The sequence below is a fragment of the Oncorhynchus mykiss genome, chromosome 23 (assembly GCF_057628025.1).
Source record: "Oncorhynchus mykiss isolate SJ-2025 chromosome 23, ASM5762802v1, whole genome shotgun sequence".
In the NCBI taxonomy this organism is placed as follows: domain Eukaryota; kingdom Metazoa; phylum Chordata; class Actinopteri; order Salmoniformes; family Salmonidae; genus Oncorhynchus; species Oncorhynchus mykiss.
Window position 1 is genome coordinate 43525659 of NC_143044.1, and position 16509 is coordinate 43542167.

Genomic DNA, 16509 nt, shown 5'->3' on the forward strand with positions numbered 1-16509 from the left:
TATCTTTAAGAAATGGCTTTCTTCTTGCCACTCTTCCATAAAGGCCAGATTTGTGCAATATACGACTGATTGTTGTCCTATGGACAGAGTCTCCCACCTCAGCTATAGATCTCTGCAGTTCATCCAGAGTGATCATGGGCCTCTTGGCTGCATCTCTGATCAGTCTTCTCCTTGTATGAGCTGAAAGTTTAGAGGGACGGCCAGGTCTTGGTAGATTTGCAGTGGTCTGATACTCCTTCCATTTCAATATTATTGCTTGCACAGTGCTCCTTGGGATGTTTAAAGCTTGGGAAATCTTTTTGTATCCAAATCCGGCTTTAAACTTCATCACAACAGCATCTCGGACCTGCCTGGTGTGTTCCTTGTTCTTCATGATGCTCTCTGCACTTTTAACGGACCTCTGAGACTATCACAGTGCAGGTGAATTTATACGGAGACTTGATTACACACAGGTGGATTGTATTTATCATAATTAGTAATTTAGGTCAACATTGGATCATTCAGAAATCCTCACTGAACTTCTGGAGAGAGTTTGCTGCACTGAAAGTAAAGGGGCTGAATAATTTTGCACGCCCAATTTTTCCGTTTTTGATTTGTTAAAAGAGTTTGAAATATCCAATAAATGTCGTTCCACTTCATGATTGTGTCCCACTTGTTGTTGATTCTTCACAAAAAAATACAGTTTCATATCTTTATGTTTGAAGCCTGAAATGTGGCAAAAGGTCGCAAAGTTCAAGGGGGCCGAATACTTTCGCAAGGCACTGTATATACACAGTAAAACGAGTCCTATATCGACATAACCTGAAAGGTGCTCAGCAAGGAAGAAGCCACTGCTCAAAAACCGCCATAAAAAAGCCAGACTACGGTTTGCAACTGCACATGTGGACAAAGATCATACTTTTTGGAGAAATGTCCTCTGGTCTGATGAAACAAAAATAGAAGTGTTTGACCATAATGGCCATCGTTATGTTTGGAGGAAAAAGGGGGAGACTTGCAAGCCGAAGATCACCATCCCAACCGTGAAGCACAGGGGTGGCAGCATCATGTTGTGGGGGTGCTTTACTGCAGGAGGGACTGGTGCACTTCACAAAAAAGATGGCATCATGAGGGAGGAAAATTATGTGGCTATATTGAAGCAACACATCAGTCAGGAAGTTAAAGCTTGGTCGCAAATGGGTCATCCAAATGGACAATAACCCCATGCATACTTCCGAAGGTGTGGCAAATAGGCTTAAGGACAACAAAGTCGAGGTATTGGAGTGGCCATAACAAAGTCCTGACCTCAATCCTATAGATTATTTGTGGGCAGAACTGAACAAGTGTGGGCGAGCAAGGAGGCCTACAAACCTGACTCAGTTACACCAGCTCTGTCAGGAGGAATGGGCCAAAATTCACCCAACTTATTGTGGGAAGCTTGTGGAAGGCTACTCGAAACATTTGACCGAAGATAAACAATTTAAATACTAATTGAGAGTATGTTAACTTCTGACCCACTGGGAAATCACTTTCTCTACAATTATTCTGACATTTCAAATTCTTAAAATAAAGTGATGGTCCTAACTGACCTAAGACAGGAAATCTTTACTACGATTAAAAGTCAGGAATTGCTAAATTTATTTTTTAAATGTATTTGGCTAAGGTGTATGTAAACTTCCGACTTCAACTGTAGATCTGCACACATTGAAAGGCCAAAAGTAATGGGTAGGAGTGAATTGGGACAGGACAACCACAAGGCTCCAGACTACAGTGTAATCAGGTTAGATTGACTGGTCTCAGGCCAAAGGGGGAGGTGGATAATTATTCCAAATCCTCTTAATGACAATGAATCCCAGTTCCAGAAGAGAGTCCTGTCTGGTCGTGCAGCCATGATGGATGGAGACAGAACCCTGGGATGCATGTAGCCCTACCAGTGGCGACCCGTCAATGAGCCCGACCTGTTTTGAGCCACACCTTCATAACAAAATAAAAAAAAATTGGAATGTTATTTCGGCTTTAATACATGTCACATATCAGTTTGCAAACAATGTTAAAAAAAGTGAGTCAATAAAGCTGCATACAAACATGGTCTCTTTTTTGCTTTCTTAAGTAAGGCAGCTCCAAAATGCAGGTGTTTCAGCCGAGCTCAGTGCTTTTTGCGGTGGTGGGGCAGCCAGCAGAAAATACAGACTATAGGTGTTGATAATGTTCTCTAGCTGCACTGTGATTGGCTCAGTGTTCTGTCACTCATGTGGACACTACGTCAATGCAAAATATACAGGGAGAGCTCAAAAATTAGCATCTTGGGAGCTGCAATAGCTTTACATTAGACGTGCATATCCCAAAATCCTCTAGGTCATTGGCCACAGATACAATTATAATGGACTGATCATGTCAACATCAAACTTTCAAAGTCTTAGCTAGCAAGCTAGACAAGAAGTCATCATCATGAATCAAGTCGACAATCTACTGGCAAATCCTTTTCAATTCTTGTCATATGAAAATGAATTAGATATAAAACGTATCGGGGCTCCACGACCATTGGATATAAACATTAGACAACAAGTTGAAAATCGCAAATTCAACTAGGAGTGGTTTGGAAGGAATCGGTGGCTAACTGCAAGCGTTGCAAAGCCATCACTAGCCTGCTATTCAGTAGAGAGAGTGTGTGGTCCAAGTCTGGGTTTAAGGGTCTCTTTTCCAAGTTTAAAAGGATAAACATTCACATGCAACACCATGGGCCAGAAATGGTTGAATACATTGGCCGTGTTATCAACCAGCATGACATCTGCTGCATTCACAACAACTGGAAACTCTGAATTGGGAAATCTCAGATTTCAGTGAGTTCAAGTCAACTGGGATCTCGGAAAAAAACTAGCTCCGAATGGGGAAAATACATTTTGAATGGTCATCCAAATTGGAATTCCAAGTCGGGAACTGGGGACTCTTTTTATAGCTCCAACCTGAAGATCACTGACATCATGATTCAGTCTTGTTTTTTTCAGAGTTCCCAGTTGTCTTGAAAGCACCATAAATCCAGAGAATGCTGGACTTGATGACAGAGTTTCATGACAAAATTTGCCCACAAGAAAGAGTAAATATTCCCTGTCTTAGGTCAGTTAGGATCACCAGCTTATTTTAAGAATGTGAAAAGTCAGAATAATTGTAGAGAGAATGATTTATTTCAGCTTTTGTTTCTTTCATTATATTCCCAGTGGGTCAGAAGTTAACATACACTCAATTAGTATTTGGTAGCATAGCCTTTAAATTGTTTAATTTGGTTCAAACTTTTTGGGCAGCCTTCCACAAGTGTCCCACAATAAATTGGGTGAATTTTGGACCATTCCTCCTGACAGAGCTGGTGTAACTGATTCAGGTTTGTAGGCCTCCTTGCTCGCACATGCTTTTTCAGTTCTGCCCACAAATTTTCTATAGGATTCAGGTCAGGGCTTTGTTATGGCCACTCCAATACCTTAACTTTGTTGTCTTTAAGCCATTTCACCACAACTTTGGAAGTATCCCTGGGGTCTGTTTGAAGGTAGGCCTTGAAATAGATCCACATGTACACCTCCAATTGACTCAAATTATGTCAATTAGCCTATCAGAAGCTTCTAAAGCCATGACATAATTTTCAAAGCTGTTTAAAGGCAGAGTCAACTTAGTGTATGTAGACTTCTGACCCACTTCTGCCAAATCTATAGTTTGTTAACAAGAAATTTGTGGAGTGGTTGAAAAACAATTTTTAATGACTCCAACCTAAGTGTAAGTAAACTTCCGACTTCAACTGTATGTACAGTATACTTCAGCTCAGAAAGTAATACTGGGTGTATGTTGTGAAATAAGCTGTTAGTAGCCCATGTGCCTCACCCTAATCATTTGGTCCCTTTCCCCTACATACCATAGCCTACTGTTCTGGCTTGGTGGTGCACATGTCATCAGAAATGTCATCATCAAATATTGTAAGAGCTTTCATTCAAATCAAATCAAATGTATTTATATAGCCCTTCGTACATCAGCTAATATCTCAAAGTGCTGTACAGAAACCCAGCCTAAAACCCCAAACTGCAAGCAATGCAGGTGTAGAAGCACGGTGGCTAGGAAAAACTCCCTAGAAAGGCCAAAACCTAGGAAGAAACCTAGAGAGGAACCAGGCTATGTGGGGTGGCCAGTCCTCTTCTGGCTGTGCCGGGTGGAGATTATAACAGAACATGGCCAAGATGTTCAAATGTTCATAAATGACCAGCATGGTCGAATAATAATAAGGCAGAACAGTTGAAACTGGAGCAGCAGCACGGCCAGGTGGACTGGGGACAGCAAGGAGTCATCAGGTAGTCCTGAGGCATGGTCCTAGGGCTCAGGTCCTCCGAGAGAGAGAAAGAGAGAATTAGAGAGAGCACACTTAAATTCACACAGGACACTGAATAGGACAGGAGAAGTACTCCAGGTATAACAAACTGACCCTAGCTCCCCGACACAAACTACTGCAGCATAAATACTGGAGGCTGAGACAGGAGGGGTCAGGAGACACTGTGGCCCCATCCGAGGACACCCCCGGACAGGGCCAAACAGGAAGGATATAACCACTTTGCCAAAGCACAGCCACCACACCACTATTATTGTCTGCTTATCTTCATTCAGACTCAATCGAGGACACTCTTACTGACAGTTGTGGCTGCTTTGTGTGATGTACTGTTGTCTCTACCTGCTTGCCCTTCGTGCTGTTGTCTTTGCCCAATAATGTTTGTACCATGTTGTGTTGCTACCATGCTGTCTTGAGCACCGACCATCAAACCAACCATCCCTCCACTATCCATCCCTCCACTATCCATCCCTCCCTCTGTCCTACCACCCTTCCATCCTACCACCCTTCCATCCATTTATTTTACCTTTATTTAACTAGGCAAGTCAGTTAAGAACAAATTCTTAATTACACTGATGGCCTAGGAACAGTGGGTTAACTGCCTCGTTCTTGGGCAGGACAACAGATTCTTACCTTGTCAGCTCGGGGATTTGATCTCTAGCAACCTTTCGGCTACTGGCCCAACGCTCTACTACTATGCTCCCCTACTATCCCTCCCTCCTACCATGCCTCCCTCCATCCTACCATCCTTCCCTCCATCCTACCATCCCTCCACCATGCTATCCCTCCATCCAGCCATCCCTACCATCCCTCTACCCTACCATCCCTCCTGCCACCCCTCCATTCTGCTACCCCTCCATTATTCCACCCCTCCAATTATTCCACCCCTCCATTCTGCCATCCCTCCATCCTGTCATTCCTCCATTCTGCAAACCCTCCATCCTGCCACCCCTCCATCCTGTCATCCCTCCATTATTCCACCCCTACATTATTCCACCCCTCCATTATTCCACCCCTCCATTCTGCCAGCCATCCATCCTGCCATCCCTACATTATTCCACCCCTCCATCCTGTCATCCCTACATTATTCCACCCCTCCATTCTGCCACCCCTCCATCCTGTCATCCCTACATTATTCCACCCCTCCCATTATTCCACCCCTCCATTATTCCACCCATCCATCCTGCCATCCCTCCATTATTCCACCCCTCTATCCTGTCACCTCTCCATCCAGCCATCCCTATTCCAGCCAAGAAAGTGGATGCCTTTGTAATGGTAACGGTGAGGAGCAGAGCATGTGTTTTTGCAGGCAGGGCAGGCTTGGTCAGCACTGTGTCACATTGAGCTTAGCCAAGCCGAGGTGACCCTGGGTGGGCATTACCACAGCACGAGAACAAGGTCAGCCACAGAGCTGAATGACACTATGTGTGAGTCTGAAATGGCATAGGGAATAGGGTGCCATTTGAGACTCAACTCCATATGGGTAAGAAAGGACAACACAGGCATTGGAGAACTGTATGAAGAAGACCAAATGAGGATGTAGCCTACCTGTTGTGCTTACATAAACTATTCCTGCTGTACTATATTGGTATTGCACTTTGTCATGGGCTAAAGAAAGTTGTCAGAAAAGAGAAGTCATCGATTAGTGACTCATCCCCAGAAACCACTAGTGTGCAGCGTTACGTAACAAGGTCTTTAGATGCACTAATCTGAGGTAGTGCTCTTCACATATAGAAACCACACAGTGGCTGCATGCAGCAGGACTGTACTGTAGTGTGCATTGAGCTGTGTGACACAGCCAATAGAGGCATAGACAGTCTAATATGGTGCAGCCAATAGAGGCATAGACAGTCTAATATGGTGCAGCCCATAGAGGCATAGACAGTCTAATATGGTGCAGCCCATAGAAGCATAGACAGTCTAATATGGTGCAGCCAATAGAGGCATAGACAGTCTAATATGGTGCAGCCCATAGAGGCATAGACAGTCTAATATGGTGCAGCCCATAGAAGCATAGACAGTCTAATATGGTGCAGCCCATAGAGGCATAGACAGTCTAATATGGTGCAGCCCATAGAGGCATACAGTCTAATATGGTGCAGCCCATAGAGGCATAGACAGTATAATATGGTGCAGCCAATAGAGGCATAGACAGTCTAATATGGTGCAGCCAATAGAGGCATAGACAGTCTAATATGGTGCAGCCTATAGAAGCATAGACAGTCTAATATGGTGCAGCCAATAGAGGCATAGACAGTCTAATATGGTGCAGCCAATAGAGGCATAGACAGTCTAATATGGTGCAGCCTATAAAAGCATAGACAGTCTAATATGGTGCAGCCTATAGAAGCATATACAGTCTAATATGGTGCAGCCCATAGAAGCATAGACAGTCTAATATGGTGCAGCCCATAGAGGCATAGACAGTCTCATATGGTGCAGCCAATAGAGGCATACAGTCTAATATGGTGCAGCCAATAGAGGCATATACAGTCTAATATGGTGCAGCCCATAGAGGCATAGACAGTCTAATATGGTGCAGCCCATAGAGGCATAGACAGTCTAATATGGTGCAGCCAAAAGAGGCATACAGTCTAAGTGTCTAAGATATGACTGGCCAATAGATCCACTGGAAACAGTGTGTTAGATATGACTGGCCAATAGATCCACTGGATACAGTGTGTTAGATATGACTGGCCAATAGATCCACTGGATACAGTGTGTTAGATATGACTGGCCAATAGTTCCACTGGATACAGTGTGTTAGATATGACTGGCCAATATATTCACTGGATACAGTGTGTTAGATATGACTGGCCAATATATTCACTGGATACAGTGTGTTAGATATGACTGGCCAATATATTCACTGGATACAGTGTGTTAGATATGACTGGCCAATATATCCACTGGATACAGTGTGTTAGATATGACTGGCCAATAGATCCACTGGATACAGTGTGTTAGATATGACTGGCCAATATATTCACTGGATACAGTGTGTTAGATATGACTGGCCAATATATTCACTGGATACAGTGTGTTAGATATGACTGGCCAATATATTCACGAGATACAGTGTGTTAGATATGACTGGCCAATATATTCACTGGATACAGTGTGTTAGATATGACTGGCCAATATATTCACTGGATACAGTGTGTTAGATATGACTGGCCAATATATTCACTGGATGCAATGTGTTACATATGACTGGCTAATAGATTCATGGTATGGACAGTTTTAGGATAGCTGGCCACATTGTGCTGCATTACATCACCCTGGCTTCCCTGGTGGTCCAAGTAAAGACCCTCCATTTTACTAATGCTGCAAATATACTACAATTTCTACCTGCTAAATGGGTTTTTAACACATTTCAATTTCTAGTCAACAAAGTCTACTGGGCTATAATTGCATCAAATACTATTTTTGTATTCGTTATTTGCTTGAATTGCAGAGAGCGTAAAAAAGTGATGTGTGTTCGTGACTGAAGCAGCACTGACTATGATTATTATGTGCTGTCACTGTGTAGGCTGCAGATATTCAGAGAGAGGGGACTGAGGAAGGATGGTCGAGGTGGGACGATAGTTGGAGGGGGCAAGCCAGGTGAATTCTGCCACTGGTTGACATAGTGGTACAAATTCAAATGAGATTATCTCAACAACAAAAAATCTCCCAATCAATATCAGGCTCAATAATTCAAAAGCATATTGTACCGGGAGAACAGGAGAGAACAGTTCTTAAATGCAGTGATGTATAAACAGGAAATATAGAGTATGTACAACCAAATAAATCAATCAATAAGAAATGAGGAGCTGGAGAGCAGCTTCCTGTGTTTAAAACAAGCAGACAGCCCAAAGGAGAGGCCTGTCTGGGGTGATCACAATGCTGCTATTTTTATCCACTTGTAAAAAACAAACAGGAGAATGGTGGCAGAGAGAGGGAGTGAGAGAAAGAAAGCAGGGTGTTAGAAACAGTGAACAAAGCAGGTAGTGTGAACTGAACTCTACCAGTGATGCTGCTTGTGCCAGTTTTAGAAGAGAAAAAAATATATACATTTAACACAGACCTCAACGGTTGTCACCACAACAACCCCTGTGTGTGGGCGTCTGGGTGAGTGGGAGAGCATGGTTACAATGAGGGGGAAATATTCACAAAAATGGCCAAGCATGAGCATTTCCTTTACCACAGAGAGACAGAAAGAGAGAGAATGGTACACAGAGATAGAGATTCACTGGAATCAACACAATTAGACCCAACCAAATCATGAGAAAAACAAAAAGATAACTGCTGGAATGTTATTCGGCCTCAAACCGAGAGTACACAGTGGCAGAATACCCAAACCTAAGGTACGCTTTGACTATGTTCAGACTCAGTGAGCATTGAGAGCATTGCTATTGAGAGAGAGGCCGCTTAAGGCAGACCTGGCTCTTAAGAGAAGACAGGTTATGTGCACACTGCCCATGAAATTATGTGGAATCTGAGCATCACTTCCTTACCTCCAGCCAAACGTATGACCATATCAGAGACACATACAGTACTTCCCTCAGATTGCACAAATACATTTTTGATAAACTCACATCTATTGGGTGAAATAACACAGTGTGCCATCACAGCAGCAAGATTTGTGACCTGTTGCCACAAGAAAACGGCAACAAGTGAAGAACAAACACCATTGTAAAGACAACGTATATTCATTTTCTTTTTTTTACTTCAACTATTTTCACATTGTTACAATAATGTGTAATGTTTACTCTTTAGTTCAGTGAGTGAGTGAGTGAGTGAGTAGACATGTGTGACCTAATAGTATCAAGTCAGGGCTTCTCTCTCTCCTTGTGAATTCTGGAGACCTCAGGGCAATGCAGTGAGACTGAGCTGGGATTGCAAAGAACAGGGCTAAATCCCAAATGGCCCCCATATTCCCTACACAGTGTGCTACTTTTGGACTATAGGCCCTGGTCAAAAGTAGTGCTCCCTATAGGGAATAGGTTACCATTTGGGACGCATGCCATGACAGAGCAGGGAGACTGAGATGGGGTAGCAGAGAATCGTACAATGCTTCTCAGATCCTTACACTTCCCAGTCAGTAGAGAGACACTGAATCAACTTCTCTCCTCCTTGCCTGGTTACGGCTTGGCTGTAACCTCCGTCTTATTATGCTGTCTCCAATAGCGTATGGTGTATGTCTATAATATATACGCATCTTTTTTTACTTGTATTTATTCGGAACCCAATTAAGACCAGGGTTTCATTCACAATGGTGCCCTGAGTACAAATATTTTCACAATCAATAAAACGAACATTCCAAATAAAACAAAAATAATGAAAAGAAAATACTAAAATTTCAACAAATAAACCACTATGATCAACAACTGCAATCCTCAATAAATTAATTTAACACCAAAGTCCTAAACTGCCCTAGCGGCACCAGGGAATCAAATTGCAAGGAATTTTGCAGGTTACTCCAACAATGGGGGCGCACTAACACTAAAGGAGAATTTACCTAAATTGGTGGAGACCAGAGGGACCTGAAGAGTTAACCAATCGTGAGAGCTCATTCTTTTTTACACTTTAACAACAAAGTTAGGGAAGTTGGGAGTTTGTGTAGTAAAGCTTTGAAAAACAAAAAGGGAGTAACGACATGATTTTAAGGACCAGCCAACATTTTGATACAGGATTTTTTTGTTTATTAATTTTTTGTTATTTATTTTGTTTACCTTTATTTAACTAGGCAAGTCAGTTAAGAACAAATTCTTATTTTACAATGACGGCCTACACTGGCCAAACCCCCCCCACCCCCTAACCCGGACGACGCTGGGCCAATTGTACCCCACCCTATGGGACTCCCGATCACGGCTGGTTGTGATACAGCCCGGGATCAAACCAGGGTCTGTAGTGACAACTCTAGCACTGAGATGCACCACTTGGGAGCCCCAAGGACGCAGTGTTGAGTATTAAAACGGTCATCTGTGTTAAAGCAAAGGGCGCTATGGTAGACAGCATCCAATGGTTTAAGAGCAGTGGCTTCTGCAATCTGGTAAACAGTGTCATCATAGTCAAGAACTGGCTGGAAAGTTGACTGTACAATCTGCTTCCTGCTATTTAGGGAGAGGCAAGATCTATTTAAAAAATAATAATAATCCCACTTCAGATTTCTATATATTATTGATAGGTTTACTGTGGATTCTGCTTACTGTGGATTCTGTTTACTGTAGATTCTGTTTACTTTGGCAGCACCATTTCACCTAATCAAATTCTGGGTAAATGCACTATCCCTTTCATACACATACCAAAATCCCACTAATTTATCATGCCTGCATTTTTATACCAAGGTTTTGGTATATCTGAAAGCGGTTGGAGGTTAAAAAAACAAAAAAAACATGGAAAAATAAAAGCCACCTAAAGACTGTCTTGATTCCTGCATTTTCACAGACCTTGTAACCAAAATACAGGTATCAGGTCTGTGTGAATGGTGGTCATCTTACCTATAGGTGTCAGGTCTGTGTGAATGGTCATCTTCTTCTCTATAGGTGTCAGGTCTGTGTGAATGGTCATCTTCTTCTCTATAGGTGTCAGGTCTGTGTGAATGGTCATCTTCTTCTCTACAGGTGTCAGGTCTGTGTGAATGGTCATCTTCTCTATAGGTGTCAGGTCTGTGTGAATGGTCATCTTCTTCTCTATAGGTGTCAGGTCTGTGTGAATGGTCATCTTCTTCTCTATAGGTGTTAGGTCTGTGTGAATGGTCATCTTCTTCTCTATAGGTATCAGGTCTGTGGGAATGGTCATCTTCTCTATAGGTGTCAGGTCTGTGTGAATGGTCATCTTCTTCTCTATAGGTGTCAGGTCTGTGTGAATGGTCATCTTCTCTATAGGTGTCAGGTCTGTGTGAATGGTCATCTTCTTCTCTATAGGTGTCAGGTCTGTGTGAATGGTCATCTTCTCTATAGGTGTCAGGTCTGTGTGAATGGTCATCTTCTTCTCTATAGGTGTCAGGTCTGTGTGAATGGTCATCTTCTCTATAGGTGTCAGGTCTGTGTGAATGGTCATCTTCTTCTCTATAGGTGTCAGGTCTGTGTGAATGGTCATCTTCTCTATAGGTGTCAGGTCTGTGTGAATGGTCATCTTCTTCTCTATAGGTGTCAGGTCTGTGTGAATGGTCATCTTCTTCTCTATAGGTGTCAGGTCTGTGTGAATGGTCATCTTCTCTATAGGTGTCAGGTCTGTGTGAATGGTCATCTTCTTCTCTATAGGTATCAGGTCAGTGTGAATCATTCTCTGTTTTTTTGCAGGTAAATCATTAACACTTCCATTGTTTAACACCTCCCTATGTTGAACCGTAAACAGCCCCCATGGTTTAACAACACCCACCACCCCTCCAAATGTTCAAGTTACCCACTGATATGTAGAAACGGGTCTACCTGCACATAAGTGGTAACTAATTTTTTTTTAAGTTGGTCATGTAAAGATTGCCTTAGATTTTTTACAGGTAACATACCACACCTTCTGTCTGACATGAGTATAAATGTCATTGGTAAATAGAGGTAATCATGTCAGGTGTGAATGTTCTACCATATGCCTAGCTAACCAGATTGAATACAATGTTGATAGCCCATCAGTTGATAGCCCATCAGCAGGAAATGAAGCATGCTAATTCTGGATAATGGAGTCTACAGCCATATCAGGGCTACTTCTCTACCATGCTGAGAGAGAAATCCTTAATATGACTTCTCCTCATCTAGTGATGTACCGTGACTTACTTAAAGCACATGAGCATGAACCAACCACCAACCAGCCCATATAAACCAACCACTTATTCTTCTTTGGAGTTTAATGGCAGTTTGCAAAACATTTTTGTAGGTACATTACTGCCACCCATATACAGTGCCTTGCGAAAGTATTCGGCCCCCTTGAACTTTGCGACCTTTTGCCACATTTCAGGCTTCAAACATAAAGATATAAAACTGTATTTTTTTGTGAAGAATCAACAACAAGTGGGACACAATCATGAAGTGGAACGACATTTATTGGATATTTCAAACTTTTTTAACAAATCAAAAACTGAAAAATTGGGCGTGCAAAATTATTCAGCCCCCTTAAGTTAATACTTTGTAGCGCCAGTCAGAATATCCCGACACACAATGTGAGAAGCTACGCTAATTATTCTGCCTCTTTGTTCCTCCCTTACAATGATTTACAGAGTAGAGAGAGAGAAATAAATAGTAGAGAGACAGGGAGAGAGAGTAAAGAGAGAGAGTAGATAGTGAGGGAGAGAGAGTAAAGAGAGAGTATATAAAGAAATAGTAGAGAGAGAGGGAGAGAGAGAGAGTAAAGAGAGAGTAGATAGAGAAATAGTAGAGAGACAGGGAGAGAGAGTAAAGAGAGAGAGTAGAGAAATAGAGCGGGAGAGAGAATAAAGAGAGAGTAGATAAAGAAATAGTAGAGAGAGAGAGAGAGAGAGAAGGGCCTGGGACCTGACAGTAAATCTCAATAAGACAAAATAATGGTGTTCCAAAAAAGGTTCAGTTGCCAGGACCACAAATACAAATTCGATCTAGTCACCTTTGCCCTAGAGCACACAAAAATCGATACATACCTCGGCCTAAACATCAGCGCCACAGGTAACTTCCACAAAGCAGTGAACGATCTGAGAGACAAGGCAAGAAGGGCCTTCTATGCAATCAAAAGGAACATAAAATTTGACTTACCAATTAGGATCTGGCTAAAAATACTTGAATTACTTATATAATCCCTTTATGGTTGTGAGGTCTGGGGTCCGCTCACCAACCAAGAATTCACAAAATGGGAAAAACTTTCAAATGAAACTCTGCATGAAGAATTCTTCAAAAATACGCTCTGTGTACAACATAAAACACAAAATAATGCATGCAGAGTAGAATTGGGATGATACCCGCTAATTATCAAAATCCAGAAGAGCTGTTAAATTCTACAACCACCTAAAAGGAAGCGAATCACAAACCATCCATATCAAAGCCTCACTTACAGAGAGATTAACTTGAAGAAGAGCCCCCTAAGCAAGCTGGTCCTGGGGCTCTGTTCACAAAAACAAACAGACCCCACAGAGCCCCAGAACAGCAACACAATTAGACCCAACAAAATTATGAGAAAACAAAAAGATAATTATTTCCAAAGTGTCAAATAATTAACAAAAAAAGAGAACTAGAATGATATTTGGCCCTTAACAGAGAGAACACAGTGGCAGAATACCTGACCACTGTGACTGACCCAAACTTAAGGAAAGCTTTGACTATGTACAGACTCACGTGAGAATTTCTATTAAGAGAGGCTGCCGTAGACAGACCTGACTCTCAAGAGAAGACAGGCTATGTGCACACTGCGCACAAAATGAGGTGCAAACTGAGCTGCACTTCCTAACCTCCTGCCCAATAGGGAAATAGGGGATACCTAGTCAGTTGTACAAATTAATGCCTTCAACTGAAATGTGTCTTCCGCATTTAACCCAACCCCTCTGAATCAGAGGTGTGGGGGGCTGCCTTAATCGACATCCACGTCTTCGGCGCCCGAGGAACAGTGGGTTAACTACTTTGCTCAGGCAGAACGACAGATTTTTACCTTGTCAACTCGGGATTCGATCCAGCAACCTTTCGGTTACTGGCCCAACGTTCTGACCACTAAATGTATGACCATATTAGAGACACAATTTTCCCTCAGATTACTTGGACCCAGAAATAATTCAAAATCAAATCCAATAATGATAAACTCTCATATCTACTGGATGAAATACCACAGTGTGCCATCACAGCAGCAAGTTGTGTGACCTGTTGCCACAAGAAAAGGGCAACCAGTGAAGAACAAACACCATTGTAAAAACAACCCATATTTATGTTTATTTATTTTGCCTTTTGTACTTGAACTACTTGCACATCGTTACAACACTGTATATAGACATAATTATTTTATTATTATTATTTTGGAACTTTTGAGTGTAATGTTTACTGGCAGAGGGAGGGGAGTGGGGAAATGACCAGGCATATAATAATCTATGGCTTGAAGGAAATCCGTGGTAGGGCCACACTACATAAGGACTGGTTGTAAAGATGGGAGACATATGAAATCTGTGGTAGGGCCACACTACATAAGGACTGGTTGTAAAGATGGAGACATATGAAATCTGTTGTAGGGCCACACTACATAAGGACTGGTTGTAAAGATGGAGACATATGAAATCTGTTGTAGGGCCACACTACATAAGGACTGGTTGTAAAGATGGGAGACATATGAAATCTGTTGTAGGGCCACACTACATAAGGACTGGTTGTAAAGATGGGAGACATATGAAATATGTGGTAGGGCCACACTACATAAGGACTGGTTGTAAAGATGGAGACATATAAAATCTGTGGTAGGGCCACACTACATAAGGACTGGTTGTAAAGATGGGAGACATATGAAATATGTGGTAGGGCCACACTACATAAGGACTGGTTGTAAAGATGGGAGACATATGAAATATGTGGTAGGGCCACACTACATAAGGACTGGTTGTAAAGATGGAGACATATGAAATCTGTTGTAGGGCCACACTACATAAGGACTGGTTGTAAAGATGGAGACATATGAAATATGTGGTAGGGCCACACTACATAAGGACTGGTTGTAAAGATGGGAGACATATGAAATATGTGGTAGGGCCACACTACATAAGGACTGGTTGTAAAGATGGAGACATATGAAATTTGTTGTAGGGCCACACTACATAAGGACTGGTTGTAAAGATGAGAGATATGAAATCTGTTGTAGGGCCACACTACATAAGGACTGGTTGTAAAGATGGAGACATATGACATATGTGGTAGGGCCACACTACATAAGGACTGGTTGTAAAGATGGAGACATATGAAATATGTTGTAGGGCCACACTACATAAGGACTGGTTGTAAAGATGGGAGACATATGAAATCTGTGGTAGGGCCACACTACATAAGGACTGGTTGTAAAGATGGAGACATGAAATCTGTTGTAGGGCCACACTACATAAGGACTGGTTGTAAAGATGGGAGACATATGAAATCTGTTGTAGGGCCACACTACATAAGGACTGGTTGTAAAGATGGAGACATATGAAATATGTGGTAGGGCCACACTACATAAGGACTGGTTGTAAAGATGGAGACATATGAAATATGTGGTAGGGCCACACTACATAAGGACTGGTTGTAAAGATGGAGACATATGAAATCTGTGGTAGGGCCACACTACATAAGGACTGGTTGTAAAGATGGAGACATATGAAATCTGTTGTAGGGCCACACTACATAAGGACTGGTTGTAAAGATGGAGACATATGAAATCTGTTGTAGGGCCACACTACATAAGGACTGGTTGTAAAGATGGGAGACATATGAAATCCGTGGTAGGGCCACACTACATAAGGACTGGTTGTAAAGATAGAAACATATGAAATCTGTTGTAGGGCCACACTACATAAGGACTGGTTGTAAAGATGGGAGACATATGAAATCTGTGGTAGGGCCACACTACATAAGGACTGGTTGTAAAGATGGAGACATATGAAATATGTGGTAGGGCCACACTACATAAGGACTGGTTGTAAAGATGGAGACATATGAAATCTGTTGTAGGGCCACACTACATAAGGACTGGTTGTAAAGATGGGAGACATATGAAATCTGTGGTAGGGCCACACTACATAAGGACTGGTTGTAAAGATGGAGACATATGAAATATGTGGTAGGGCCACACTACATAAGGACTGGTTGTAAAGATGGGAGACATATGAAATCTGTGGTAGGGCCACACTACATAAGGACTGGTTGTAAAGATGGAGACATATGAAATATGTGGTAGGGCCACACTACATAAGGACTGGTTGTAAAGATGGAGACATATGAAATATGTGGTAGGGCCACACTACATAAGGACTGGTTGTAAAGATGGGAGACATATGAAATATGTGGTAGGGCCACACTACATAAGGACTGGTTGTAAAGATGGAGACATATGAAATCTGTGGTAGGGCCACACTACATAAGGACTGGTTGTAAAGATGGAGACATATGAAATATGTGGTAGGGCCACACTACATAAGGACTGGTTGTAAAGATGGAGACATATGAAATCTGTGGTAGGGCCACACTACATGAGGACTGGTTGTAAAGATGGAGACATATGAA

At 42.2% G+C, this 16509-nt stretch overlaps 1 protein-coding gene across 2 annotated transcripts in view; it reads right to left on the bottom strand.

Moving 5' to 3' along the window:
- Nucleotides 1-16509, bottom strand: part of LOC110503032 (neurabin-2) — a 46189-nt gene that overhangs the window by 26478 nt on the left and 3202 nt on the right. The window contains exon 2 of one of the 2 annotated variants that reach the window (XM_090217503.1): nt 3139-4337. The exons of the other annotated variant lie outside the window; for it this stretch is intronic. Coding sequence (XP_090073629.1) covers nt 4206-4337 — 132 coding nt within the window. The 3' untranslated portion in view covers nt 3139-4205. Of the gene's footprint in view, nt 1-3138; nt 4338-16509 lie in introns of those variants that run through there. 2 annotated transcript variants of the gene reach the window in all.